Source organism: Hermetia illucens, chromosome 2 (genome assembly GCF_905115235.1).
Source record: "Hermetia illucens chromosome 2, iHerIll2.2.curated.20191125, whole genome shotgun sequence".
In the NCBI taxonomy this organism is placed as follows: domain Eukaryota; kingdom Metazoa; phylum Arthropoda; class Insecta; order Diptera; family Stratiomyidae; genus Hermetia; species Hermetia illucens.
Genome location: NC_051850.1, coordinates 169,859,727 through 169,887,102, shown reverse-complemented (window position 1 = coordinate 169,887,102; position 27,376 = coordinate 169,859,727). Strand labels below are relative to the sequence as shown.

The 27,376-nt window shown below is 42.6% G+C and overlaps 1 protein-coding gene across 1 annotated transcript in view; it reads right to left on the bottom strand.

Annotated features, from left to right (window-relative positions):
• The window catches only part of LOC119649346, a 136,173-nt gene that overhangs the window by 60,463 nt on the left and 48,334 nt on the right, over positions 1 to 27,376 (bottom strand). The window contains exon 3 of the mRNA XM_038051454.1: positions 11,648 to 13,724. Within this exon, the coding sequence (XP_037907382.1) occupies positions 11,648 to 13,724 (2,077 nt within the window). The remainder of the gene's footprint in view (positions 1 to 11,647; positions 13,725 to 27,376) is intronic.

Genomic DNA, 27,376 nt, shown 5'->3' with positions numbered 1-27,376 from the left:
TTATCACAGGCAACCGCCACTTGGGCTCTGCCCCAGGTACCCGCAAATTATACATCAGGATAACCTGAATCTTATTAGAGGTTGCGGGAATAACATTGGGAATTGTAGTGTCAAATAAGTTGCGGAACAACTTATACATCGAGGGAGACCATTTTCAGCATCCGCGTTCTGAATCATCAAATGATAGGTTTTGGGATTACTTTCCTTTAAGTTAAAAAGTTTTTTTACTGCCAAGAGGGGCCTGCTGAAATGGAGATGTGGCTCGTTGACCAAAGCAGAAATCTGGTGCTATGGTGTGGTTCTGATCAGCCCCAAGCATCTTCTCAGGATATAAGCAGATATTGAGTTGAGCTTGTTTTCAAAGTATTTTGCCGGATTCATAGTGGATGTAGCGGTATACTCTATAATGGACCTTACCACAAACCTATAGGGGTTGATAGCTACTTTCTTAAGCTCTAGTTTTCACTGCATGTTGAAATCCCTCCTTGGTACTTCGCGAATATATATGGTGCATAGTACAGTCATAAGTTCTGTCAGTCGATGCGTATAGCAAGAAATGTTTGGCCGCCGAAACTGGTAACGCTGTGCACGGAGCGTAGCTAACCATACCCCAGTCAGACTTTCACGTTCCGAATGCAAGTAGCGCGTGAACGTCAACACGATGAAGTTCGGTAACTACGAAAAAAGAATCAATTATTGCGTTGCATCAATGTGGGAATACGGCGAAAAAGATTCATAGCTTTAAAAAAAAACTGCCGGTAAGCGAAGGATTCATTTTTAGGTCATTAGCTCGATACCGCGAAACAGCTGATGTGGTTGATAGGCCGAGGAAGGGTCCGCGTCCCGCGCTCCATACGTCGCCCAAACGTCGTGGATGCTGTGCGTGAGCATGTTCGTCGCAATACTCTCCCCAAGCAGAAACGAATGTCGGAAACTGGCGTTTCAACTCGAAGTATGAATCGTATTTTGCGAGAAGATATCGATCTTGGTGCGTACTAGCGGTGCTTTAGCCATATGTTAACGCCAAAACTAAAGAAAATACGGCGACGGTTTCCCGGTAAAAAATATCGTGAAATTCTATTTTCTGATGAAAAATTTTTACAACAGAGGAAAAATTCAACCGGAAAAATAATCGAGTATATTCTCACAATTGTTATGAAGCCAAAGAAAATGCTCCGCGAGTCCAACGTTACCACCATTCGACTTCTGTCATGGTATGGTGGGGTGTCTCATATTACGGAGTAACTGATTTTCATTTCTGCGAGGCCGGCGTCAAAACCAATGCAAGCGTGTACGAAAAGATGTTAGAAGATGTAGTGGAACCATTGGGTGCATCACTATTCGCTGGAAAATCGTGGTGCTTCCAGCAGGACTCGGCCCCCGCTAACAAAGCCAAGATAATTCAGCAGTGGTTAGCGGCGCATGCTCCTGATTTCATAACTGCGGATGAATGGGCCTCAGGCAGCCCAGATTTGAATCCTCTGGACTACAGGCTTTGGGCTAAGTTAGAGGAGACTGCCTGCGATCGAACTTACACCGATTTGGAGAGTTTGAAGGCCAGCATCATGCGTGCACCTCGAGGAATGCCGCTCCATACCGTGCGTGAAGTGATCGATCACATGGCGTTTTCTAATGGTATACTTTTCAATTGATTTGGTTTATTACTTCGTGAGAAATAATAATTTGTTTGACTGACAGAACTTATGGCTTTACTATGTATATGTCAATGCGCTCCCAAAAATGCGGAATGAAAAATGCTCCCTTAAAATGACAATTTGCAGTCTAAGGATTTGAAATTGAGGGAGAATCAGTTTGTCGAGTTCCACAAAATAGACAAAATATATTCCCAGCACAATGTGCGTCGGAGATAAATACCAACAGAAGAGAAGTAAAGTAAAAGAAGGAGCTCCATTGGTCAATCCAAAGAATCTCCTTAAATTTTAGATCAAAACCAGCTTTCAATTTTTTTGATCATTATTGTCACGTTCGTTGCAATGACTTCCTTACCAAAAGTATCCAAAACACGACAACTACAATTTCTAAGGAATCTACAATAGAAAATTCACAAGTTTGGTCACAAATTCTGTCAATACATTCCCACTCCATTTTCCTTCTCATATGTTCTACCATCGAAAGCATTTGATTTCCTAACAGGACATGTGTATGCCTTACGAATGCTATCAGGTAATTTTCATGTACGTTTGCATAGTTCGATTCCACCCATATGCATGAAACCATATAAGCTTGGAAATGCAAACGACAAACCATTTCCGTGTTCCTTCCTATTCTTGTGTGTTGCATTCCCTTGAATCTTTCACCTAGAAAAGATGCTCTTGCCATCTTTTTACAGGGAAGCCACACATTCTACAATGAGAAATGATTCTTCGTATGAAATCTTGAATAAGGGGTATTTGTGAACTTATGCAGTCAAGATACGATTGTAGATAGTTAGTTGACTGAAATACTTTTCTCGTACAATTTATCGACTTTTTGATACTTTCCAGGTATTGATTGCATTGTATAGTTCAAGTTTGCTTGAAGTCACGGGAGGGTTGTACTGATACCTCTGAAGTTTTGGTTTTGTTAAAGGGAAGTTTTGAGAATGTTTGGAGAGCAGAATGAGGAGAAAGGAATTGTGTAGATATATCTTTTGGGGTTTCAACTAAGGTACAGATACAATGGAGTGCTCACTACAAAGCCAACGCAAATGGTGGTACCCCAGTTTGGATATTCTGAAAAGAAATAATGATCAAGCGTGTAAGTAGCAGGACTCACCTGCATTACTTTACGTTCTATTCGCATTTGATTCAAATCGACGTGAATTTGTAATGCCGACTTGTAGAATCCCACCGAATTGTCGGAACAAAAGCAAAGGCGGTCTCGGGCTGCAAACAGGACAATGAAGTTGGAAGTGTTTCATAGTTAATGTTGTTATGAGGGGTTGCATTTTGCGACCACAAAAACTGCAAACTTGTACATCTGGATCTTTGCTTATTTCATATTCATATGCAGCTGATCTGTAGCATTTGCAGCTTCATAACATAAAATGATTTATTTTAATTTCCTATAAGTCTCCTTCACACCCCTCGAAACCCTAATTGCGTTATATAAAAATAAAATTGAAATTACCATTTATTCTTTCTTTATTCCAATGCTATTCATCTGTATATGCTGACGTGCAATTCTATGTATTTCATCTGAACATTCCTTCACAAGCAATATCGGCATATTTATGCCCAATATTTGCAATGTTGCTTATTTCACATTACCGAGCAATGACCTGATTGAATACAGACACTCGGTGATGTAGTTTACGCATTATGCTTCTTCTCAGACGACCTTGCGATTGCGTTGTTGTAGGAGGAAATACACCTTTTGATAAAGCAATGAATCTGGATGAGTTTAGATCTGGACTCCAAAAAGTGGACGAAAAGAAGGAAGTTTTGGAGTAGTTTGAGGAAATGTCGACGGAGCTTTCCGGCGGACCATAATATCAAGTTACTCATCGGATTATGCCGAGTCTTACGGAGAAATTTGACAACCAGAAAAGGAAAAGCCGAATTCGGCGCAGAACGACTGGAGTTCCAGTTTTCGCAGGGCTACCATAATTACTCCATAAATTAATTTCACCGAACACAGAACATGAACAAGGCTCCGCTATTAATCGAGGATGTGATCCAATGTGGAATTTCCCACTAGATCGTGGCACCTGGGTGACGCGTGATCGAGACGTCATTTTCTTTTATTTTTTATTTTCAACTTCTTGTTCGCAATGGTTGGCTAACGTTGTGTGATATTCCTTTTTGTGTTGAAGGGTTAAGGTGGTCCCAAGTAAGAAAGATTAGAAAGATTAACGTGTTGAAAGACTCCCTTCCTCCCTTCCTTCCGGAACTTAGCTACCAGGATGGCGTAAGTGCGCGTCAACGAGGCACTTAAGTATTTAGGCGCGATCACCTTTCCCATTTTAGTTGAGGTTAGACAACCCGGATGGTCATTCTAGCCATCGTCTGATTAATAACGTTTTAAAAATTTGAAGATGTTACGCTAGACAGCGCTGTCCTGCAAAAGAAACTCACTCAGTGAATGTCTCTTTAGTAATGACGTCTTGATTCACTTTCTAAATCCTTGAAATTTAAAGATTAACTAGTTAAAAGATATTGGCTTAATGGCTACCATCACTGTCTGGTGATGCCCAACGAGTTGAGCTGACATTCTGGAAGAAAATCTGTAAGATATTCAAGTTCTCAATTATATCCAAAATAAATATTAGTCAGATGATCCCATTGATTCATTAACAGCGACTAAGATGTATCAGGGACAGGTAACATGATTTGAAAGGAAGTGCAAGGTTGGGAGTAAGGAAAAGATAATACTTGACGGCTTTATTTTAGAGTAGGCGGTATTTTGGAAGTGATGTCGACAGAGCAGTTTTCTGTTGAATCGGCAATCCGTTTGATGACCAATAGCGATGACACACACACAGGACAGAAACATGTAAATTTAAGGCATGTGACTGACTTTCATGCTGCAGTAATGAGGCTTATCAGAAAAAAAGAAAGCGGACTAATAGTTTGGTCCAAGTCAGAGGCAAATCATCCGACGCTGTCTCACCTCTGTCTTATGAGCAGCGTAACCAGTGGCAACAGATGGAAATCTCTCCTTTCTATGCAATTGCAAACACAAAATGTATGTGAAATATAACCAACTTAAAACTGACAGTAATTTGAGCCAAAGCTAGGCCATAGCAAAATTGTTTGTCAAACCACTTCGGTTACGCTGGCAGAGGTGAGGCAGCGTTTGATGAGTTACCTCTATATTCGACGAAACCGTTAGTCGTCTTTTGTTTTTGCTTTTTTTTTGAACCTTTGGGGCCCAGAACGAGGTGTCCGTGGACCAAAGAAAGTAGGAGTAGTTGCTCTCTATTTGGCCCCGCCCGACATAAAGTAAATGTGAACTTAGGATTCCTCATATAATAATCGTTGGCGCAACAATTCATGTTGGATTAGGGTCTTGAAGTATGTTAGAGCACTTCATTCAAGACCGTAACAGTAAACTACAGGATTACAGTACCCTCTAGGAGGCAATGTGGTCAGCATTGCGCTCACCCGAGATTATTATCCTGATTTGACTCAGGTACTCATTCACTGCTGAGTCGACTGGTATCCGACGTCAAATCACGATACAAATTCCACTGCCACCAGTGAAATTTTAACCACGACCTTCCGTACGACAGCCTAGTGCTCTAACTACTGAGCTATCCCTCATATCCTAAACCAAAAAGAGGATTATCAGAGAATCTAATCTCAGAATTGACGAGTAGGTGGTTCCAACTACTGGCGACGCAGATCTTCGATGAGAGCTTGATAAAAAAATGCTGGGTGTATTTTAGAAAGCTGCCAAGTCCCAGGATAATTTAACTTACCTTAGCAAGTAATAGGAGATCAAAGCAATGAACTGGTAGCTTTGAGAGTTGAAATCATTTTAAGGTCGACCACTTCAATGAGTCTGCAAAACTCTAAGAAGGCATCATTTAGAGAGTAAGGTTTGGTTGACCCGGTCTTATTTAATATCCCAGAAATTCCAAAAGCTATTTTTATGAACAAAATTTTGATAATGAGTTTTTAGAACGAGAGACAGCAAATGTAGGTGGTCAACAAACTAACAAAAAGTAAAAGACGGAAATTGTTATGCAAACGAGAAAAATCACGGCGAACAGACAAAGTATAACGATTGACAACTTACTAATGATAGAAATGAAGCGACAAAATAAAACGCCAAATTTACCTCGCAAAACAGAGTCTTTTACCCAGTCCTGCCGATTTTAAAGCTGCATACACAGGAATCGAATTGGTGGACCTCGGCGCAAAACCGGGATGTCTGGAGTTCCTTATTAAGGTAGGCCTAGACCGGATACCGGTTGTTGCGCCGCTGATGATGATACACAGGAAAATAAAGCTCTGAGTATATAAATCGATAACGAGAGCTTTTTTATACTAGGAACGTGCAAATAGACCCTAAGGCAAACTTCCGAAAAATTGGCGAATGCCTTCGGAAGAAGATCCTGAGGAGAATAATACCAACTAAACGAGAGGATAAATAATGGCGAAATAGATACAATCATGAGTTGTTTCAAATATTTTATGACTCTGAAGTCTCTCATATGATCAAACTTCGGAAGCTACGTTCAAATTATGAATCATACTCGCATACCCAATATTCACAAGGAGAACAGGAAAACGATGGCCGGTGGGAGAATCCCATAAGCGCTGGACAAATTCTGTGGACGAGGACGGCGTCTCACTGCTCAGATTTTAGAGAACGTGAATGATGAATCGAGATCGTTGGAGGAAGTACATCCTGAGGGCCACGGCACAACATGGGCGGTAAATTCTCGACGACGATCTCCTACTTGACTTTAAAGCCGCCGGGTAAAAAGTATACATGACCTTGAGAGAATTCAGCGTCCTGACAAAGTTAATAGGATTGATTAGACTAACCTCCACCAAAGTGTGGCCAGCCAAAAGCGATTCATAAAGGTCTAAGACAGGGGATGCTCTATCATTCTTAATTTTTTTTTAAATGATAACAACGCTCAAGTGACTACCACAGACACTAACCTCTTCAAGTTCGCCGAACTGCTGGTCTATATCTATGACGATATTGACATAATGGGAAGAATATCTCAGAAGTACATAGTGTCTTCATGGCTCAGCTTGCTAGATCTTGGGCTACACATTATATATAGGCCGGACTACTGATGGAGCGGTGTTCAGATCTTCAGTCAGTAAGTCATGGGACTAGATGGTCGGCTAAGGCTAAGGCATTAAATGGTTAATATTGGCCAGGAATTGAAGCAGCTTGCCTACAAGGTAACTCGAAGAGACCTCATCTGGAAATTTTCAGTGTGCTGGGAAACAATAAAGTACTGAGCCTTGATGGTAAACAAAGCCATTAAGCTGGCTACTAAATCGAGGCCGGACATATTTGTGATAGTTGTTTGAAACATGATTTGTGAATCTTTTCTGAGACATGGAAAGGACAAAGTCTAGTGCTGTTACCTAAGGCTGGTAAGTCTCCTGATGAAACATCTTCCTCAAGACCTATATGCCTAGTTTATTATAGATTATTCTCGGCTGTAGAGTATCTGGAAAACTCATTAAACCGACAATTTGGTTTCCGAACATCCAGATCAACAACCATCGGTGCGATAAAACCGGCGACTGGCTTGGATATAAATGTAATGCACAATGATCATCCTTCATCTGCACGATGAATTCAATCCGACCAATTGAAACCTTTTAAGGAGCCATTCAGCAACGATTAGTTTCTCCAGTTAGCCAACTTCGTTTGTCGATTAAAGTACTATACAGATAATGGAGTTAGGGGATATATTCTCTCCACGAGTGTTTCAAAGGGTCCTGTGCTGAGGACACTATTTCAGAACATCATATATAACGATATTCTCAAATTTCCAACTTCTAGGGAGGCTACGATAGTGGATTACCCCGATGCTATAGAAGTGATTCTTGCTGCATAACATCTTACCATTTTGGAGTTGTTCCATTCGGAGCAATCACTGCTACAGAGAAGGGACTGAAAGATGTAGGTCTTCCGCTCGCGGTGGACAAAACAGGGTCGGCGCTTATCATCAAGCAGCGTGAAGAGACAACTCTTCGATAAGAAGGGTCAACCACATCATCACCTCAAAACCAGCTATCAAACACCTTGGTAGCATTCACAACATACTTGCGTTAAGTCATCTAATGTCAGCATGACCCTGGCGAGGATGGTGGCAAACATTAGGGTTCGCAATGCACCCATGAATCTTTTATAACTTTTATAACTAACTATATCTTTTATAACTAACTTTAGGCAACACTAGTTTAGGGAACTACACTCCGTACCACAGGCAATGTTCAAAGGATAAGTAGAGTTTATAGGAGTACCGCCCTAAGAGTGTGATATGGCATAAGAACCGTCTCAGACGAAGCAGTCTATGTGGTAACTGGCATGATGCTGATCGACATTCTGGCCATATTTAGAACAGACCCAGTTCTTCCTCTGATCGACACGTCAAAACCGCCAAAAGGGAGGAATCACTGAGCAGGCGGACACAACGAAGAAGATTCGATGAATCCATAGATTGTTTTCCAATATCAAAGTGCGGACTTACAGAAGGTGTGGTGAGGTAAACAATGATCTCATGCAGTTCGTAAATTCCTTTCTAGGTTTGAATATATCGGAACAACTTCTAATATTCTAGATTCTCAGAGGAAAGGTAGAGTGTAAAAGAGGCATTACGAAGGACAGTAGAATCAGAAACTCTAATTGTAGAAATGCTAAGAGAACTGGGATGCAGTTAACCACATAGTGGGGCAAATTTTGTGTACGTTGAGAGAGACAGACCTCTCGATGCAATACTTTGCAGGGCTTCGGTGGGGAAAGGGACAAGACTTAGTGGATCGTCTTATTCGGTAAAATTCTCACACGCTGGAGCATATGCACCAACATCTTTTAAAGACTTCGAGCTCCGGAAAAAAACGGAGAGAAAGATGGGCAGAGAATAAATTGATTTTAACAAGGTTATTTTACACGAAACCTTAAAAAGATAAACCGACTGGAAATTTGAAAGACAAATATTGAGATGTTGAAGCCTGACTAGGACCCATTTTCACCTCGGTTCTTGAATCTGGGTAAAACTAGCGTCAATCACTTTGATCTAGAGACAAAAGGCCAGTCGATGGTTTGAAAACAACCAATCGTGATGGTTGCATCCTAACTGTCAGGAAAATTCTGGCTTTAAGGAGTTCGGGAATGGTAATGCCATATGCTTTTGAGAAGTAAAGAAAAAAGGCATCATTTATTATCTGAACCGAGAGTGGACATGAAAGTCCTAGGGGTTTAACGTGAGTATCTGCCGTGAAGGCATAATCCCACGGTCCTCTTCGGACACGGATTGATTTTGGGACCACAATCAGAGCCCCGCCATGACCGGCACATCGGTACTGGTTTATATTGAGTGCAGGCTCAGCTTTCATACCAGTGGATGCGAGGCCTATCTAACACCTCTGCCGCAACTAAGGGGTATGGCACCCAAGTTGTACAGCGCAACTCCACGCTTGAGCCACTAGGAAGTCTGCCCGCGATGTAGGCATAACCACAACCACCATGAAACTTCCACAAGGGGGCCAACTGCAAATAACCGGGCCAAGAACACATCCTCCAGGGATTCTCCTGGAGCATATGCTCTCATGGTTCCCCTCTCCCCATGATTCCCATGGTAGCAGATAACCTCCGGTGAGGCTTCGTGGCAGAGCCACTTCAGATGAGTCCCTTGCCGACTCGGGTCTGATCACCCTCCTCAAGTGTATGGGGACGGCACTCCCCAACGGGTTAACTGGAATCAGCCCGAAACGGAGAACCGCAACGGAACCTTTCACCAGTTAACTACCGCTATGGGTACAAAACAACATAAAGGACATCACAAGACAACACTAACACCAAATACACAAGACTGGTGGCTAACCACCGCAGCCACTAAGCCATATGCCCATCATACTGCAGGCGAAGCAGCGTTGAGGAGCTCCCTCCTTCGTCGGTAGGCAGCACGCGCCAACTCATTAGTGCATTTAAGTGTCCCACTGCTAGCAAGGCACTGGCTAACATCCAAGATACCATTCACCACGTGAACAACCATGTCGTCTAGATTGCGGATGTCACGGTACGCTGGACAGAGAACATGTAACCACTCCTTTGAGTCTGCCCCACATATAACACAGTCCTGACTGGAGGCAAGGTTGCGCTTGAAGAGAAAGTCATTCAAGCTACCATGCTCGGTCAGGAGGAAGCCCATCTCAAGCCCGAAGTCCACGACGGAACTTCCTCTGGCAGACACGTTTCTAACGTACTCATACGTGAACCGACCTTTCCCACATTCATCCCACCTAAGCTGCCACTTAGATGTTACACTCTCAGTTAACAGCCTTTTGACCGGAAGCGGTCCTAACCTAACCTGTTCAACAGAAACTAAGTCCGTTTGCAGCAAAGGTACATACCTCCTGATCCTGTAGGCTGTGGCACGCCGGACTACCTCCAGATCAAGAGGAGGAACACCCAACAAGACCTGCATGGCGTCGGTCGAGGCCGTGCGACACACAGGAAGACATGCTAACAAAGCCCCTCACTGACAAGCGTAGAGCAGCTGCCTGCCCTGCACCGTCAGTGACAAATCATACAACATAAGAGACCCATACGTAGAACATGCAAGAACGACTCTCACATAACTGGATCTAGCAGCTCTCCTGCTTATACCCCACTCACACCTCATCACACCCCTCAACATACACACGAATTTAGTTAGGCGCGGCTTGAACTCGCGCAGGTGCGCGCCCAAAAACATGCGTTCCGCGATCGTGATTCCCAAGTAGGTCACTTTCTGTCGGTTTTTCAAAGAAATTCCGTTGAACTTGACGTAAAGCGGACGACTTAGGATGCCTTTTAGCATCATCATAACGGTTTTTTTTCCGTTGAGATCGCAACACCGACTTTAAAAGACCACGCGCTGACGATGCGCATGTACTCAGTAGCCTGCTGCTTGAGCTCAAGGCGAGTGTTCCCCTCAACAAGAATGAGGAGATCATCCGCGTATGCAACACACTCAACGACGGGAGAAAGCTCACCCAACAGTTCGTCCATTATCAGGTTCCAAATAAATGGACCCGCGATAGATCCCTGTGGGCAGCCGCGCTCACCATTCACCCATACACGCTCATTGACACCTTAGACGAATGCTTTCCTGCCATGGAAGTAGCTCTTCCACAGAGCTAATTCCTTGCAGTCACACTGACAAATTTTTGACAAAACAGACGACCAACTTAGGTAATCAAATGTACCTTTGAAATCTACAAAGATTCCAAGGACGTACTTGCTAGGACAGCGCGCAACAAAGTTCTTGACATACATCAAGACGTCGTCAGAAGCCATGCTGCCTGTCAGACGTCAGATTGAATGTTGGGCAAGAAGATTATGGGGAACCATCCATCAGAAAGGTGAAGCAAGCTGCGAATGGAAGATCTCCTTTGCAGCGAAGGATATGCACATCAAGCCGAATTTGACATTGACATTGACATTCATGAATCTAACTTTTAACAAGGCATACATATAACATCGCTGATAAGGTCCTGAAATACTTAGGGGTTTTTCGTAGTTTTCAGGTAATGTTTAGACAGTCTGATCGGATTCAAAAAACAAGCAAAGATGAAAAGCGGAAAAAGTAATTTAAAAAACAAGCAATGCTCTACCATTACCCTACGGCGAGTATTCGCTGAAAAATCGCTAAAATTCGTAGAAAATTTAAAGCATCCACAATGCGGAATCACCTCCATATATTATTTTCAAGCATGGTCTGCGTAAAACAAAAAACACTATTTTCAACATGACAAGAACAAAAATTTATCTTAATATTTCTAAAGATAGAATTCCCTGGCTGTGAACAATATCCGTACCAGCGCTACAGTAAATCGAATTACAGTATCCATTTCCAATCTTCAATTTATATACACAGGAAAAAAAATATCAATGTTATATTCAGGGAATGATTTCATATAAACCGAAATCCACCCCCGAAGTACGTCTGTAGAATTCTTACCTGATTCAAATCCATCCTGGCCCTCCTGATCTGTGTGCTCCACGCTTCCGTCTTCTGCTGCCAGCAGTTCTCCAGACTTCGTCTGTTTTTGTTCTTCGTCCCGGGACTGAGGAGGAAGACCATTCCTCTGTCGTGTATTGACAACAATCACACCATTCGAATTTGTCGAAGAATTCCTTATTGCCATTGTCGTAGATTTCTCTGAGTCATTCTTGCACGAGTCCTTGTAAGAATCCCTGTTGGAACTCATTTCGATGCGAGATCGAGTCCAATTTTGACCCTGCTCACGTTGTAACGAATCGACATCTTGTTGTTGTCTTTTCTCCTCAGTATTCCCTTCATTTCTTAACCCGTTCGTATCCTTGACGGTTTGTTCGTTATTAGCTGCATTGCTCTGAATTCTTAGCTCCTTTCGTTTCAAGGTAGCGTTTTCGTCTTTGCTTACGCTGATAGGAGGGGCTCCCACAGTTATTTTGTCTGCAGAGTCATCATCTGTCTCCTGATGGATGATTCGATTTTCAACCATAAACTGAACCTTTTTCCGTGTCTGTGGTAGAGGGAGGTAGAACAAGGAACCGCTTCCTGCAACCCTTTCCTCGCCGGCTAACCCATTCTCCGAAAACGTGGTGAGACGTATGGTTCCCGAGGTGCCTTTAACCATGGAATTCCCAGAATTCGTATTAGAATTGCCAGTTTTCTCCTGACGACACGAATCTTTGTTTTTGGTTTCGGTATCGCTGGACGATGGCATCACAGACGATGGTCGTTTCAAGATGGATTTAATTCCTTGTCGTCCAGAGGGGCTTATTAGGGTGACAGAGTCTACGACTTGAGTTGGTGTGCTTGGTGCGGAAGAGGAAGGTGTAGGTGTTAGATTTCTCGTGAAATTTTCTTCGTTCGTAATTTTTGTAGATTGTTCAGATATTTCGGTTGAATCCTCATCAGCTGAACTGGTTTCGTGCTTTCTTCTCGGAGGACGCTTAGGTTTAACATGCTCCATTTGTATTTTGGGCGAATTCAATTTCAGTGTTTGCTCACACCGTTGGTTATCCGCTGTCGTAGTATTTTCCACTTTCCTTGGAATTGATGTCGGTAGATTCGATGCATTGCGATCGAAGTGGGGTAATTTGGAATTTTTGGATGCACTTTCCCCAATACTTATTCGTTGGCCAGCTATTGTTCTTACATGGGAGTTGTTTGTCGCTGGCACTTTCTTTTGACCGGGCTCCCTCTTAGAAGTAGGGAGAAACATCTCATCTTGTTCAGGAGCGAATTCACTATTCGTTTGAGATTTATTTGAGATCAAATCGTAAGGATTCACATCACATTGAAGAATAGATTTTCGAGTTCCAGAATCATGCTCCATACCTTCCAGCCACCGTTCGGGCTTCATGCGCATTGTGTTACGTGGTCTTATACTACCAGATCCGCTGTTGATAACAACAGTTCCATTGCTCAACAGTAATTCATCTGGCCCAACCCTTGGAGGCCTATTTCGACTTCTTCCTCTTGTAGGGCTGGCACTTTTCGCCCTCAGTTTTAAAGCCTTATCAACTGGAATGGACTTCGGCTCAGGTGAAACCAGTCGCGATCGTCTCATTAGGTCATAAGGATCATTTTTAGGATCTAATATAGATGGCCTAATTTTACTAGAACTGGAAGGGAGCCTAACTGTTCCGACACTCGCTCTGGGAGTATGCACTATCGGTGCCGATGTGGGCCGTATTCTGACAGTTCCTCCAATCGGGGCCAAAGGCAATCTTGACCCCTTACATTTTTTACACACCGATGCTTTTTTGACTTCCTTTTTAGTTCCATTTAAATATTCGGGGCAAGAACATACAACGACAGCAACTTCGGCAGGAATTGGGGTGAAGATTGCTTGTCCATGCACAGGTGGTGCTGGGATTCCTCGTACTGTGCCATATAGCCATGGTTCGGCATATTTCATCGACCTTGATAAGGCACTTTGCGAATAGTCAGGCAGTTCGCTTAAGGGAGATGGAATTTTCTCGGATTTGGTGATCTTGAGCCGTTGACTCCATGTTTTCTTCGTTTTGTCGTACATTTGAGATATCTGAAAATGGAAGAAATGAAAAAGGTATTAGATGATCTTAGTTATATACCCCGAAATGATAAAATCTAATAATCCATATTACAGAGGGCTGGTTCAGTTCCAGCAGACGCATACCGATTAGACTTTTATCGATGTTCTTCGTTCTATCTGGGTAACATTCAAGAACAGCAGCTTATACACGTATTGACCACACATTATGTAATACTACTTTTGACGTAACTGCAGTGGAAAGCCTAGTCAGTAGCATAGCCCCAGTATGCCATTGCCTAGGATAACCCAACCGTAGATAGCTTTTCTTAGATGGAACCTAGGTAACAAAACCTAGCGTGACCCTAGAGTTGCCCTTTTAAAGCTAGTTTCCTCCTAGGGAGAAAAATAATCCTGGCACTAGCAGGCTTTTGGTTATAATTGCCTCTTTAATGGTGTTTGCTAGTCACCAGCAATTAGAGATGGATTAGATCTTCATTCGAAAGATGTTCGAATCGGTTGAGCTTTTCGTTACTCCGAATTCGAATCTTGTTGATGATGATGAGTTTATTTTTGCCACTTGCATCGAAGTAAGAGTGATGCTATTGAAACCTGAAGCACAGTCTCCACCGACATGAAGTGGACAAAGTGTCTGAAATGAGATTTCTATTATCCCCTACTATTCCAATATCTAACCCTAAGATTGCCGCTGTCAAGGACCTGCTTTGGCATTTGCTAGGTCTAATCCTTGCTGAGTAAGGCCCATGTTATCCTAGCATTATCAGATTAGCTAGGGCCCAGCCAAGCTTTCGTAGACAGGCCCAAGTTATTTTTGGTTTGTTTTGATTTGGTTTAGTTTCTACTGTTCGTACAGGAAGGTTTAACATTTTTTAAAAAGCACACCGGCTGCAGCTTCTCCTCTGGAACGTTGGAAGTAAGAGGGTGTGTTTTTTTATTAATCAAAAGCCAGCTCTGGTCATCCCAGTCCTGAACCCGCGGGATCACCGTTTAAGTCTCACTACAAAGACTGAATTTCTTTCTGATACTCACGTTTCCCTCTCTTCCGAATTTCCTCCTTCTTGGTTCATTCAGGAACTCGTTTTGGACGAATAACCACAACTCCTTCGACTTGAACAACATCCCCATTTATACAATTCAGACTCCTGTGGCTACTTAAATAAATTGTTAATTAATCGTTTCCTCGTCAAAAATAGCGAGAAAAAAACATAGTTGTGTGTGGGAGAATGGCCAAAAACAAGGACTCCGGTGGATGGCAATACTCTTTTGAGGGCTCCTGTTTCAAATCAAAAGCGAGTGGCTTATGGTCTGCGAGTACGGTGAATGGTTTTCCTACAAAATAATACCGAAAGCATTTTATTGCGGGATACGCGGCTAATAATCCACGATCGTAAGTGCTGTAGTTCCACTGAGCGAGGTTCAATTGTCTGGAAAAGAACCTCAACGGCTGCTGGACCTACGCAGGGTCTAAGGCATTGACGACTACGACTAGGGGTGCATCTCCTCTGAGGCTATGCCAGAAATGTAGCTCCCAACAGCTATGACTTGGTGGAGAAGGTTTTTAGGAGGAAGGAACTCAAAATGGCTTGCACCTTGACTGGGTCTTGATGGATGCCTTCAGGGGTAATTAGGTGGCCGAGGAATCCCACCCGCGGTTATAACAGCTGTCCGAAAATCTGCAAATACCTTGCTTAAGAAAATGTTTCTTCCCGCGCGATTGCGAACTTCTACGGTGTTGTTGGAGGCACTTTAAAATGGAAGACCTGGTAGTGTTGATGGGGTGATAAACATCACGATTAACTAGCTCAGAGAGACCACATTATTTTTGAAAAAGTGGGCGAATACGTGCCTCAACAACGTTTTGCAAAATGATGCAAATTCTGATTCTTTCTGATGACTTAAGGGTGGTTGTGGGGTCGACTAGGGATCTGTTGAGCTGATCCACCAGTAATCCTTAGTTGCAGAAGGAGCGTGGCTCCGATATGGGAGTGCTGATATCCACGATAATAGAGCGCTAAGAAATTGCTCGCTCCCTATAATATCGTAACCCTCTGGAACGTATAGATACGAACAGAAATGAAATTCGTCTTGAATACGCTGAATGATTTCACTGCGAACTTTTCCCAACAGCTCCTCCAGTCTCCGTTCATTCGTAAACAGAAAGGATCTCAAATTTTTCCCAATCAGAGGAGGAGGGGTTGATCGTTAAGATTCCGAGGAAGGGCATCTATCTTAAGTGCGGCAAACAGAAGGGATATTTTTGAGGTTCATGCTATCGCGATGATATTAGCTAAAATTATGCCGGAATTCATCAAGGCAAACCCTAAAAGCCTCATGATCATGAAGGCCCTGGAGCCTTAAAGTGAGTACCTGGTATGTAAGCATAGTCCCATGGTCCTCTTTGGACACGAATTGATTTAGAGACTACAATCAGATCCCCGCTGCGACAGACAAAATGGTACTAGTCTACACTAAATCTAGGGTTAGCACTCATACTTGTGGAAGCAAAGCCTACCTTAAGTCTCTACCGCAACTGAGGAGTACGGCACCCGGGGGGTGCATCGAAACTGTACGCTTGATTCCGCATGGAGTTTAGCTTGCGATATAGGTACAACCACCATGAAACTCCCAACTGAGTCGAAAGCATATCCCCACGAATTCGCAGGGAACATATGCCCCCGGGTTTTTCATAGGTCCCATGGTGCCAAATAGCTTCCAGTGAGGCCGCGCGGCTGGAGCCATTTCAGATTAGTCCCTCGCTAGTTTCGCTTTGGATCTTACGTACCACCCACGTTAAGATCCTTCGAATTATAGCGGATGAACGTGTGGAGTTCAGATGATCGTCTTCTAAAAGGCTTTCGAAAACGTGAACAGAACACTGTCTGTCTGTCTAAAATGCTGTACGCGAGAAGGCAGCAGAATCCGCCAGAGTTGCATCTCATCAACTATAATTTTCATCTCTTTGTCGGTGACATTGTAGGATATGGTGAGGTTCAATGCAATATGAAATATTTGGTCAAATACCTCGATTACTTTGATAACATCTGCATTTCTTTCACCAAAACAATGTCCTCGGCCGAACTGCCCTGGGTCTGGGAAAGGAAACAAGCAGATTTTGACTGAAGACAAACACCAAAAACCGCATGTTCTCAGTCTGACTGATCTTCACTCTCTTCCCCTCTGAATTATATTGTATATAACTTTAAAGTCATTGAAAGATTTGTATATCAGGGAAGCGTTGTTTCAACGAATATGCCACCAAACTTGATGTCGCTCGGCACATTAGCAGTGCTAAGTTCGCCTTGGCTGACATATCCAAAATCTGGAAATGCAAACAATATTAATCAATCAATCAATCCATATCTGCGTCATATCATTGGAGTATTCTGGTCTGAGGCAATAAATAATGAGAAACTTGGCCGGCGAATAGGCCAGATACCCGTGGACGTGTTGATCAGGAAGCGGCAGTTAATAGATCTCTTATTAAGGAAGGTCGAAAACTCCAACTATGCCATGGAGTGAAAGTTACTATCCCAGGGTGGTCGACTAGTGGGTTGGCCCAGAAGTATGTGCTTAGCGCAGAGCAGTGGAAGAAGGGCTTAAACATCTCTGAAAATCGTAGAGACAACTGAAGCATTTTGCCATGATCCGGCAGAGATGGCAAGGAAGTATAGTTGGGGTACGCGGAAGCGTTTTCAAACTCATAAAAACGAAACTAGGTAAGTTCGGTTCAAAGTTGTATGGTATGGAGCACTTTTTAAAGCCCATCAGATGAATCAGTGCTGATGAAGGTGACGATGACACCAGCTAAGATCATCGCGCAAAAGATCAGCGTTCTGTATTATTCAAGATATGTGTGTACAGAATGCAGAAGACGAAAATGCTGCTATAGTATAATATCTAGCAGGATCAGTGACCGTATAAATCCATCCCTACTATTTGAATATGCCTTGGGCGAGGGCATGGCGAAAGAACTAAAATATTACCCAATTCCTAACGTGAAACGGTGTTTGCCACATATCTGCTTTCAATTGGTAAATTCCCCGGATTATCCAGGATATGAACGCACAGCAAAGTATCTAGGTCATCTTTTGTTGGCAAATCTGGGTCAGTGAAGTACGTACGACATTTCACGAGCGAAAGATGAAACTCAGACCTAGGTTGATCTTTGTCCCCGCATCCTTTTCATTATCACCCTACAGACCTCACGTCAAGCTTTAAAATCGGCATTCTCGAAGCTCCTTTTGCTGCCTCGACTATCATTTTTCAAGCTACTTCACAACTGCCTATAAAATTCCTCTATGGTAGATTCCCTGCTAAGCCTCTTCGCAAGAATTATTTAACAGCTCATGGGGCTGTGATTTGATTGTTCCACCAGAAGCGGGGTTATTCACTTGGAAGCACTTCATTCTATAATCGTAAATCGAAACCTTTCCTAATCCATTTAGTTATCTGGGTGACATTTACTACTCTTCAAGGATATGTCGGTCCCGAGTGCCCCAAAAAGATATTCTTCGAAACAATCCACCGCACATCTTACGAAAGCTCTTTTTGGAACTAGATATTTTATACAGATTGCCTGGTGATTCCTTAAATGTAGATCTCATTACTAACGCGACAAGCTCTCATGGCTAACGTGACATTCACATATAACATGTCCGGTGTAGACCCCAGGGTTCTTACTTGGACAGTGTGTGAAGTCCCAGCATTCACTGGTACTCTGTCCCCCTCCACGAATGCTTCATGCAAGCCTGGATTCCTAGGATCCGTTATTTGAAAACCCCATTGAAGAGCCCATATACTGGAATTTTCCCCCTCCCGCCCCATGATTTTCAAGCAATAGATTCTCAAGGGTTCGAAACGCCAAAAAGAGGAGCAAGTGTTGTACAATGGTAGTTACTTCGACTTTTAAGGATTTTGGTAATTGGAAGTTCATTAATTTCAATGTCTAGAGGGTTCAAGAAGCGTTTTGGAGGTAACTCCTAGTAATTCGGCAAGCAAAATTACCTCCTTCCCTCCCAATTTCAACCATTATGGAGACATGCCACTAGATACTCGCACTTCCCAGGACTCCCTCAATCCAAATGAAAAAAAATACATCGTGAAGTTGAGTAGGATTTTATGTCTTTTCTATGCCTCAATTTCTTTGACCATTGCTTCTTCTGTGGGCTTTAAAAATCGCAGCCAAGTAAAACCCCAAAATTTGAAAATCTCTGGCGTCCTTAAAATTCTGAAATTTCGTTTCATATTCATGGTCCAAACTGGGGATGCGAAAATTAGTCTGCTTCAGTATCTGTGCCCTTGTTTTACCTTTCAAATCAAATGATGCAGCCCTCCAGATCTTGCTTTATCTTACTAATAAATAACCTTGTCTTGTTTTGGAAAATATCATTTTTCATGTCTTCTATTACAGCCCACTGATACTAACCATCAAATTTATGAACTTTTAATGAACGATATTGTCCTATTTCAAATTAATAAAACTCCAAGGAATTTTTATGACACTTTATACAAGTGCAAAGAGCTCGAAAATTCTGCAAGAAAATGCAGGCAAGGGGGTAGTAAAACATAGGACCCAAGGTCCCTTTTTCTTTCTCTCTACTTTCAACGAAACACCAGACCATCCCTCACCCATCTTGACCCAGTCATGGTTGCACAGAATTATTACGTTACAAGGACGGGCTTTTAATTACCCATTAATTTATTAGACGCTCCCAGGCGGGACCAATAAATTTCACCATCTAAGCTTAAGGGAGAGAAGAGATTAGGGATGTGTAAAGCAGACGACGAAAGTATTTAATATACAATGGTTGTTAATTACGAGAAGGATATCGTGGCTGGTAGGGAGGTAGATGTGGATGACTTTTTCACAGGTAATGGACTTGGTCTCATCAGTAGTACGTGGTATAATGAATGGTAATTATAAAATATTCGAAAAGGAGGAATATTCCTTTCAAGAACAGCTTAATTTTAGTACTTTGTACAAGTGGACGCTGTTCATCGAATGCACTGTGGAGAGGAATTTATTAGCTCTGACTCATCAAGCATAGTCGATCTCAAATAAGAATCTACTCGTTCTAAAGAAACCTCATCCATTCTCTACTAAATAGATAAACTTCTTTAGAATAATGGACAGCAACCGAGAACTTCCTTATTGAGCAATTGAAACTTGGAATTAATCTTTTGTAATTTTGAGATATTTCAAAGTATAATTGGCCCTTCCATTTGTAAGCAATTTAACTCCATGTAAAGTGGATAACTTTCTGCTGAGATTTATTCATCTCAGATAATTTGTTCTTAGATTTGTGGTACTATTATAGTGCGTTGCTTGATGGGGTAGAGGGCTCACTTATTGGGATTGAAAAGCCCTGAGTCCTCATCCCTCCCGTCATTGATGCTTGCCTTCGTAATTGTGCTAGCCTGGTTTCTATGGGCTTATCTCTTCCATAATGATATGAAACTAACCACAGCCTTAAATAAAATCAAAATGGAAAGCACGGAATGGCGAATGATAACAAATCGAAGAAGAGATTATATAGATGCATATGCCTCGATGTGAACAGAGGACACACAATTCGTCTTAAATTTTATCAACGGCGCAACAACTAGTATCCAATCTATCGAAATCAAAAAAAAAAAAAGAGTATCACCCGAAGAGATCACAGAAGTTAGTGTCATGCCACCCACACAAAGCTCAGCAATGCAGATAAAGCAGTGATAGAGCGATAAGATAGATAAATTTAAGTTCGGCAACATAGTTCTAAAAAACACATAAAGACGACTAATAGTTTCGTGCAGGGCAGGGACAACGCATCAGATGCTGACTCACCTCTGTCCTGGGAGTAGCGTGACCGAAAGTCGCAGCATATGGAAACCGCCCCTTTTTATACAACCGCGAACACGACGTGGTTGCGAATTATGTCTATCATAAAGCCACCAGTACCGCCAGATCACGCTGCTCTCTGGGCAGAGGTGAGGCAGCGTCTGATGAGCTGCCCCTACCTTGCTTTTCTGTGTTTTTTGAATGCTTGAATACTATGTCTTGAACGATGGGGAAAATGTGAGAGTAAAGGTCGCCATCCATGGCCAGTTTGGCCTGGAAAGTCCACAGGCGACCGGCAGCCGGAACTTGGATCAGATGCGGTAGGCTACACTGTCAGTTTGGGCTGCTGAGGCAGCCCGTGGTCGAATGAAAAATGACTCAGTTCGATGGGTTAGGCATAAACCTTAGAATTTAATCGAATTTCCAACCATCAGTGCTTCCTCAGCTGAATAAGTAGCAGCCAATCTGGAAACGAACAATTGCTTGGTTGTTTAGTCGCAATTACTCGAACTCGCTCAAGGATTCCTTTATTTTGAATATTACGGAAATGAATATCTTTTCTGCAAGAAATTGAAAATTTTTCAAGGGAAAGATGAGGAAGATTCAGAAGATCGGCCGATGAGTTCAATGAGAAAGAACCGGGGAGACGCAAAAACCCCTATCAAAAAGAATACCAAAGAAAGCTGATTTTGTATTGCATCGTTACTGAAGATAATGGACTTTCTCAAGGTACTCAAACGAAAAAAATCATGGGTTGACCCAGACGTACCATTTATAACGGTCGACAGACCAAATAGCTTTGGCAAGAAAACGATGCTCTGTGTTTGGTGAAGCCAAAGAGGAGTGGTCCATGAGCCTGTTGAAGCCCGGTGAAACGAGTGAAACCATATCCTGCACCTCAAGATATCATTGAGTCTTGATGGGCGATAAGAAGACACTTTCGTAAGGCTTTTACCGCTGGAATTATAGTTACTTCTTGGCAGTTAAGAAAACGACTTAGCCGAAACTTCCCATTATCTACTAACGTTGAATATACTATACCCACTCGAGAAAGTCTTTTAATCATTATCACAATGACATTGTCACACCTTGGCACTCTTTTGGAATTGAAATTGACACTGGTGAAGCTGTGGCAGACTACCTCTGAAAAATTTAACTGCAAAGGATTTCGCAATCGCAAAGTGAAGGCAAGGTCTCTGTTTTCGTCCCTTCTTGCCTTTTTATCTTCGTGGATTTCATTTTTCAAATTGTGTCAATTATTAAAACTAGAAACTTTGGTTGTAAGGAAAAAAGGTAATGTTGACGCATTTGAAGCCAGCTGTCTGACTAACAGTCAAGTCATCCCTGGTGGAACAGGATCCTATCCAAGATGAGGAAGGAGGAATCAGACAAAACAAACTAAGGATTGGCGGAGACATAAAAGAATACTGACGACGTACTGCTACGGGATCACAGAAACAAAAGGAAACAACTTCAGAGAACTCTGTGAAGAGAGAAAACAAACCACAGAAGCACCCAGGCTATATAAAGCTATAGCCAAAGACACGGAGATATCTTCTGTCTGCCTGAAGAGGGAAGAGCTTATTTCCCGGCGTCCGAACCCACTCGGAAGCCAATAGCCTGATTCCGCAGCAACAGGCAGAAGGGGGAAGAGATGAACTAATGATTGATGAAGAGATTGATGAACTGATGAAACTAGCGAAAGACGCATGCTCGGAAGCTAGATTGTGATGGGCAGTGAGAACCCGTAAACTACTGAAATCCCCCAGATTAGATGGCATCTTCCTAGTATTAATCCACGAAGGCCTAGAAATTATCTCAGGATCTCTCTTAAGAATTGTAAGGGATAGCAAAGCCTTGGGATATATACCATGCAAGCCCTACCTAAATCTCTACCAAACTACGAAGTACGGCACCCGAGTTGAAATGCAACTCCACGTTGGAGGGAAAATTATCGAACTGAGAGTACATTAAGCAGGAAGCCTCCGGATATATGTAAATTCGGAGGGTTATCCCGGTTCCCATGGTATCAATATACCGCTGGTAAGGTTTCATGACCGAAGCCACTTCAGATAAATCTTCGCGCAGGGAGCGATTGTCTATATAAGTCTTGAAGCATTCGCCTACTGAATCACGACCACAAGCCACAAGCCAAGTGAGTAAAGCATTTCCCGATGTCACTTCGTGGAAGCTCTCCTCGGTCACTTGGCTTTGAGTTGATTGTTTACTATTGAATTTACTGACTACCTTATGGAAGCGTGTTCAACAATATTACGCACGATGTGATTTTATAGGATGGGCGTAGAATGGATATCCACGTAAATTGACAGCAACAACCAAGGATAAAACCGGATGTTGCAGAAATTCCACGTCGCCATAACGAAGATTAAATTGGTGTTTCCTATCAGGGACTTGTAAGGGACGACCGCTACTAAAGGCTAAACGTTAAGAGGAGTAAGGGCTTTGGGGAGAGGTTTTTAGCAAATAACAAAATGAGTAACACTTCTTTATAATCGGTCCGGGAAAAGGAAATGTCGTATTTTGTCAATAGATGGCAACACTTAAACATATCTTGTGTTGTACTTATCGCATCGGGTGATATTATACGGCGAGTTGAAGACGACAAACTGTGCTACAAGTGTCTCTTTGACAGTGTTGTGATCGTACGTTTCAGTCTCAAGTTATAGCTGGTCAAAGATGGAGTCTACCAAGCAAGAAATTCGTCATATTTTACAATTTCGTTCTGGTATAGTTCTGGTATAAAACCGTTTGGAACCATTTGCAGAAGATTGGATTCCAAAAAAAGTTGGATGTTTAAGGGTCACACGAGTTGACGCAAAAAAATCAACGCATGCGATGCACTGCTGAAACAGAACGAATTCGATCCATTTTTGAAGCGGATGGTGACTGATGATGAAAAGTGGATCACGTACGACAACCTCAAGCGAAAAAGATCGTGGTTGAAGCGCGGCGAGCCGGCCCAAACTATCGTCAAGCCCAGATTGACGGCCAGGAAGGATTTGTTGTGTGTTTGGTGGGATTGGAAGGGAATCAACCACTATGAGCTGATCAACTATGGCCAGACCCTCAATTCGGTTCCCTACTGTGAGCTACTCGACCATTTGAAGCAGACGATTGACAGGGAAGCGGTCTGAATTGGTCAATAGGAATGCTGTTGTGTTCCACCAGGACAACGGACTCACCGTATAATGTGGACCTGACACCAAGTGATTATCATCTCTTCCGGTCCACGCAAAACGTTCTTGGTGCTACTAAGTTGGTCTCAAAAGAGGCTTGCGAAAACTGGCTGTTGCAAATAAGGGGGGGAGGGGTTGATAAGGGGGAGGGGGATAATGAAGTTGCCTTCTAAATGGCAACAGGTTTGCAAACAAAACGGCGCATATTTGACTTAAATCGGATAATTCTACGTATGCCAAATAAAACGTCAAATTTCGACCGCAAATACATTTCTTTTTCCCCAACCCAATATTAAGTGGTAACTAAACTCTAAATTCACTTGAAACACTAAGAAGAAACAATGAGTCCAAGCTCGCCTGAACCTAATCAGTAGGCGGAGCAGAAAATATTTTTGAATCGGCTGTCTACAAAAGACTATGACACATAAATGGGCCCAGGATTATACGCTGAGGTACCTCGATGTGGGAGAAAATGGAGGAGAGATGATTGCTTCCTCAGCCGTAAAAGAACTGACAGTATACCAGGTAATCAGTTGCTGGTTGAAGCCCTGTGTCAATGCCAAGCTATCCCAGTTCCCTGGCCAGAGTGTTTCGCATTCCCTTGCGGATTAGCGCATCTTGCATCTCAGTGTGCGATCTGTTATCGAACGCTCCTTCGATGTTCAAAAACGCATTGCTATTTCCTTTGTTTTTTTGACATCCCAGTACGACTGCTAAGACATACAATCATCATACACTGGCATCGTTGTCCTGTCGGGGCTCTGATGGTGCTCACAAAATCAATCTGTATCTTAAGGAAACTGTGGATCGAGGCAGGTGCTGACGTTTAACCTGCAGTATGTAACCATAACCTAACTAACCTTATCCAAAAGTACTATTGAATGGAAAATTTCCAATAGTATCTCAGGCTTGGCAGTGGAAATGGAAAATAACGGGTAAATGTAAGGAGCAAAACCTCATTTATTACAATTAGAAACACTGCACTCATATAAAAGTCCAGAAATTGTATCGTCCATGTGACCTGGGCAGGTGCTAGCTGAAGCGGTAGAAAACCGATATTCGCCGCCGACCACCTGGAACATTTTGGCAGAAATACCAAAAGAATCTAACGTCGTTCGATTCTACTAACTAGTGAAGGTGGTTAGCAGAAAGAAAGCACCGAAGCCAAATACTTCCCGGGGTCGAATTTTGAAACAGACTTTCAAAAAAATACGTTTATTCTAGGAACAGTGCCAAAAGAATGATTGCATTTATTGACACAAAAGGTAGAATCCTTACAACTTTTCCCATTTCACGTCTAATATGATATCGGAATTCTCATAAAAAATTCCCTAACAGCATTTCCAAACTATATATATATTTATTCCTTGTGAATTTAGCGACGCTTCCAAGAGCACCATTTTACGGGCAGAATACCCAAAGAAAATTCCATATCACAACCGTACCTAAAATCACAGAAAGCACGTCTGTTCGCTCGCACGGGACTCCAAATGTGATATATTGTCCTTCATTACAGGAGTAATCGCTCGACCAACTCGGAGCGTGTCTGAATGCTATAATATTTCGCCCTGTTCCGCTTCGTTTCCAGTAGCGCTTCCACACTAGTAGCTCGTACATTATTTTTCATGCTTCCTACAACTGTATCCTTTACACCAGCATTGTCTATTTACATTAATGATTCTTCCGAAGATTTATTACCGTACTTGACATATTTACTCATGTAAGTAGGAAAGCTGCTCCTTGTGCTTCCGTGCAGTCATGCTTAGGGACCAAAGACAACAGAGCGCAACGTTTTGTCGTTTGTTAGAAATTATTGATAGAGTGACTTGTTCTTGCAAATGAGCTCCTGAAAAACACGAGTTCTACATAGTGGGACAGGTCAGAGAGTTCACATGAAAAAGGGTCCTTGTCGCACTGAGTCCTGAAAAGCTCTTTTTTGTCGGGGGTAATTATATCTGGGGCGAATTCTTGCTGAACACCAACCTCATGTGAGTCCGAGTTCAACCAACTTCGCAAAAAAAGGCCTTCACTTCCTGAATGGAAAATAAATTAGCAGGTCTTTATCCCACCACTGAACCCACATCCACATGCGAGCGTGCAGATCCTTTTTCGAAAAAATAAATGAATGAATACGCGAAAGTCCAACGCACTGTTCTTGCGTGTAACAGACACGAGTATATACATATGTCCGCATACAAACGACAGTTTACAGATTGACTGAGATTAATTAGCGAAATCGTGTTTTTGCCATCAACTTTTATTGCCGAGGCTAATTAACGTCCCCGGAAATCAGGGCTGTAGCTTTGAGGTAATTTCAACTTGAACGTGCAGAGCATGAGGGTCCCCTACCATTGCAAATGATAAGACTAACCCCGCAATGTCTTCAAGTTATTTTCTCCGAAATACACAATTTTCCTGAGTTGAATTTTTCGCGGTCCAGTGATGCGTATGTTTGAATTTTCATCTTTTCCCTTGAAATGTTCCCATGATTTTTTGCTCATTTGCATGTTCAGCTTTTTAGAAACGATTTATGGTTCACCTGCAGCACTCTTTCTACACTCGCGGAAATGAATGTTTTATGGATTGTGTACGATGCTAGATACTTTTCGCGCTACAGGTGAAATTAGAGATTGTCGTATTCGACCGTTTCAGCGGGTGATAGTGACGGTTCAGTGCGTAAAGGGGTTTTATTTCAGACCTTCAAGGATATTACTAAGAAGAGACGTAACAGACGATCGATTCAATAAGGATCTTGATTTTGTATAAGAATTGGGAGAGAGGACATAATGCAGGAACTGCAATTGCAAGCAATCTTTTAGCTTAGAGAGGGATACATTCCTAATATCCACTGCAGATGTGATGCCTATTTGAAACTTCCCACTCATGGAATAGTGTTAGAAGTTATATTTATTGGCTGAGATTCATGTGTATATATATATTATAATCACAACGTTCTGAGATCTGGGACGACCCACTCGTCGGCCATCTTGGGGGAGTCGATTCCTGCATGGTATACCCTCCTTAATATGTGACCTATCCACTGCCACTTCCAACTTTCGATCACATCGCCCACATGTGCTTGGAGCCTTCGAGTGACAATGGGGATCATCATAGCCACAACTTGATCTTGGTGTTGGGATAATTACATTTCCAGATTTTAAACAAGGCAGCAAAGTGGATCTAGCACTGTCAATGCGTCGGGCAACATCAAGTTTGGTGGTACCGTCGATACAAACCACGCTTCCTAGGTACATAAATTGATTGACGCTACCGATGCTCTGCCGATTGATGCAAATAAGGAGGGTACGATTATCCTTCAGACTGACAACCTTGCTTTAGATGGTTCAGCCCACCTCTACCTGCCTCTTTTTCCAAATCCTGAGCCATTTGCCAAGATCCATGATCCGATGAGAGATTAAGCACATGTGGTCAGCGTAGTCGAAAGCATTCTCGAAATCGATGAAGAGCAATTGGAGCGAACATCTAAACTATGCGAACTACTGCAAAATGATTCGTAGGGTGTTGATGTGGTCAACCCAGGAGGATTCGGACTGGAAACCAGACTGCTCTCTGCCGATAAAGCTAATCGGGGTTGTTAAAGGCCTTTGTGAATTTTGGATGCTGGATATTTTCGCATTCAAAGCGAT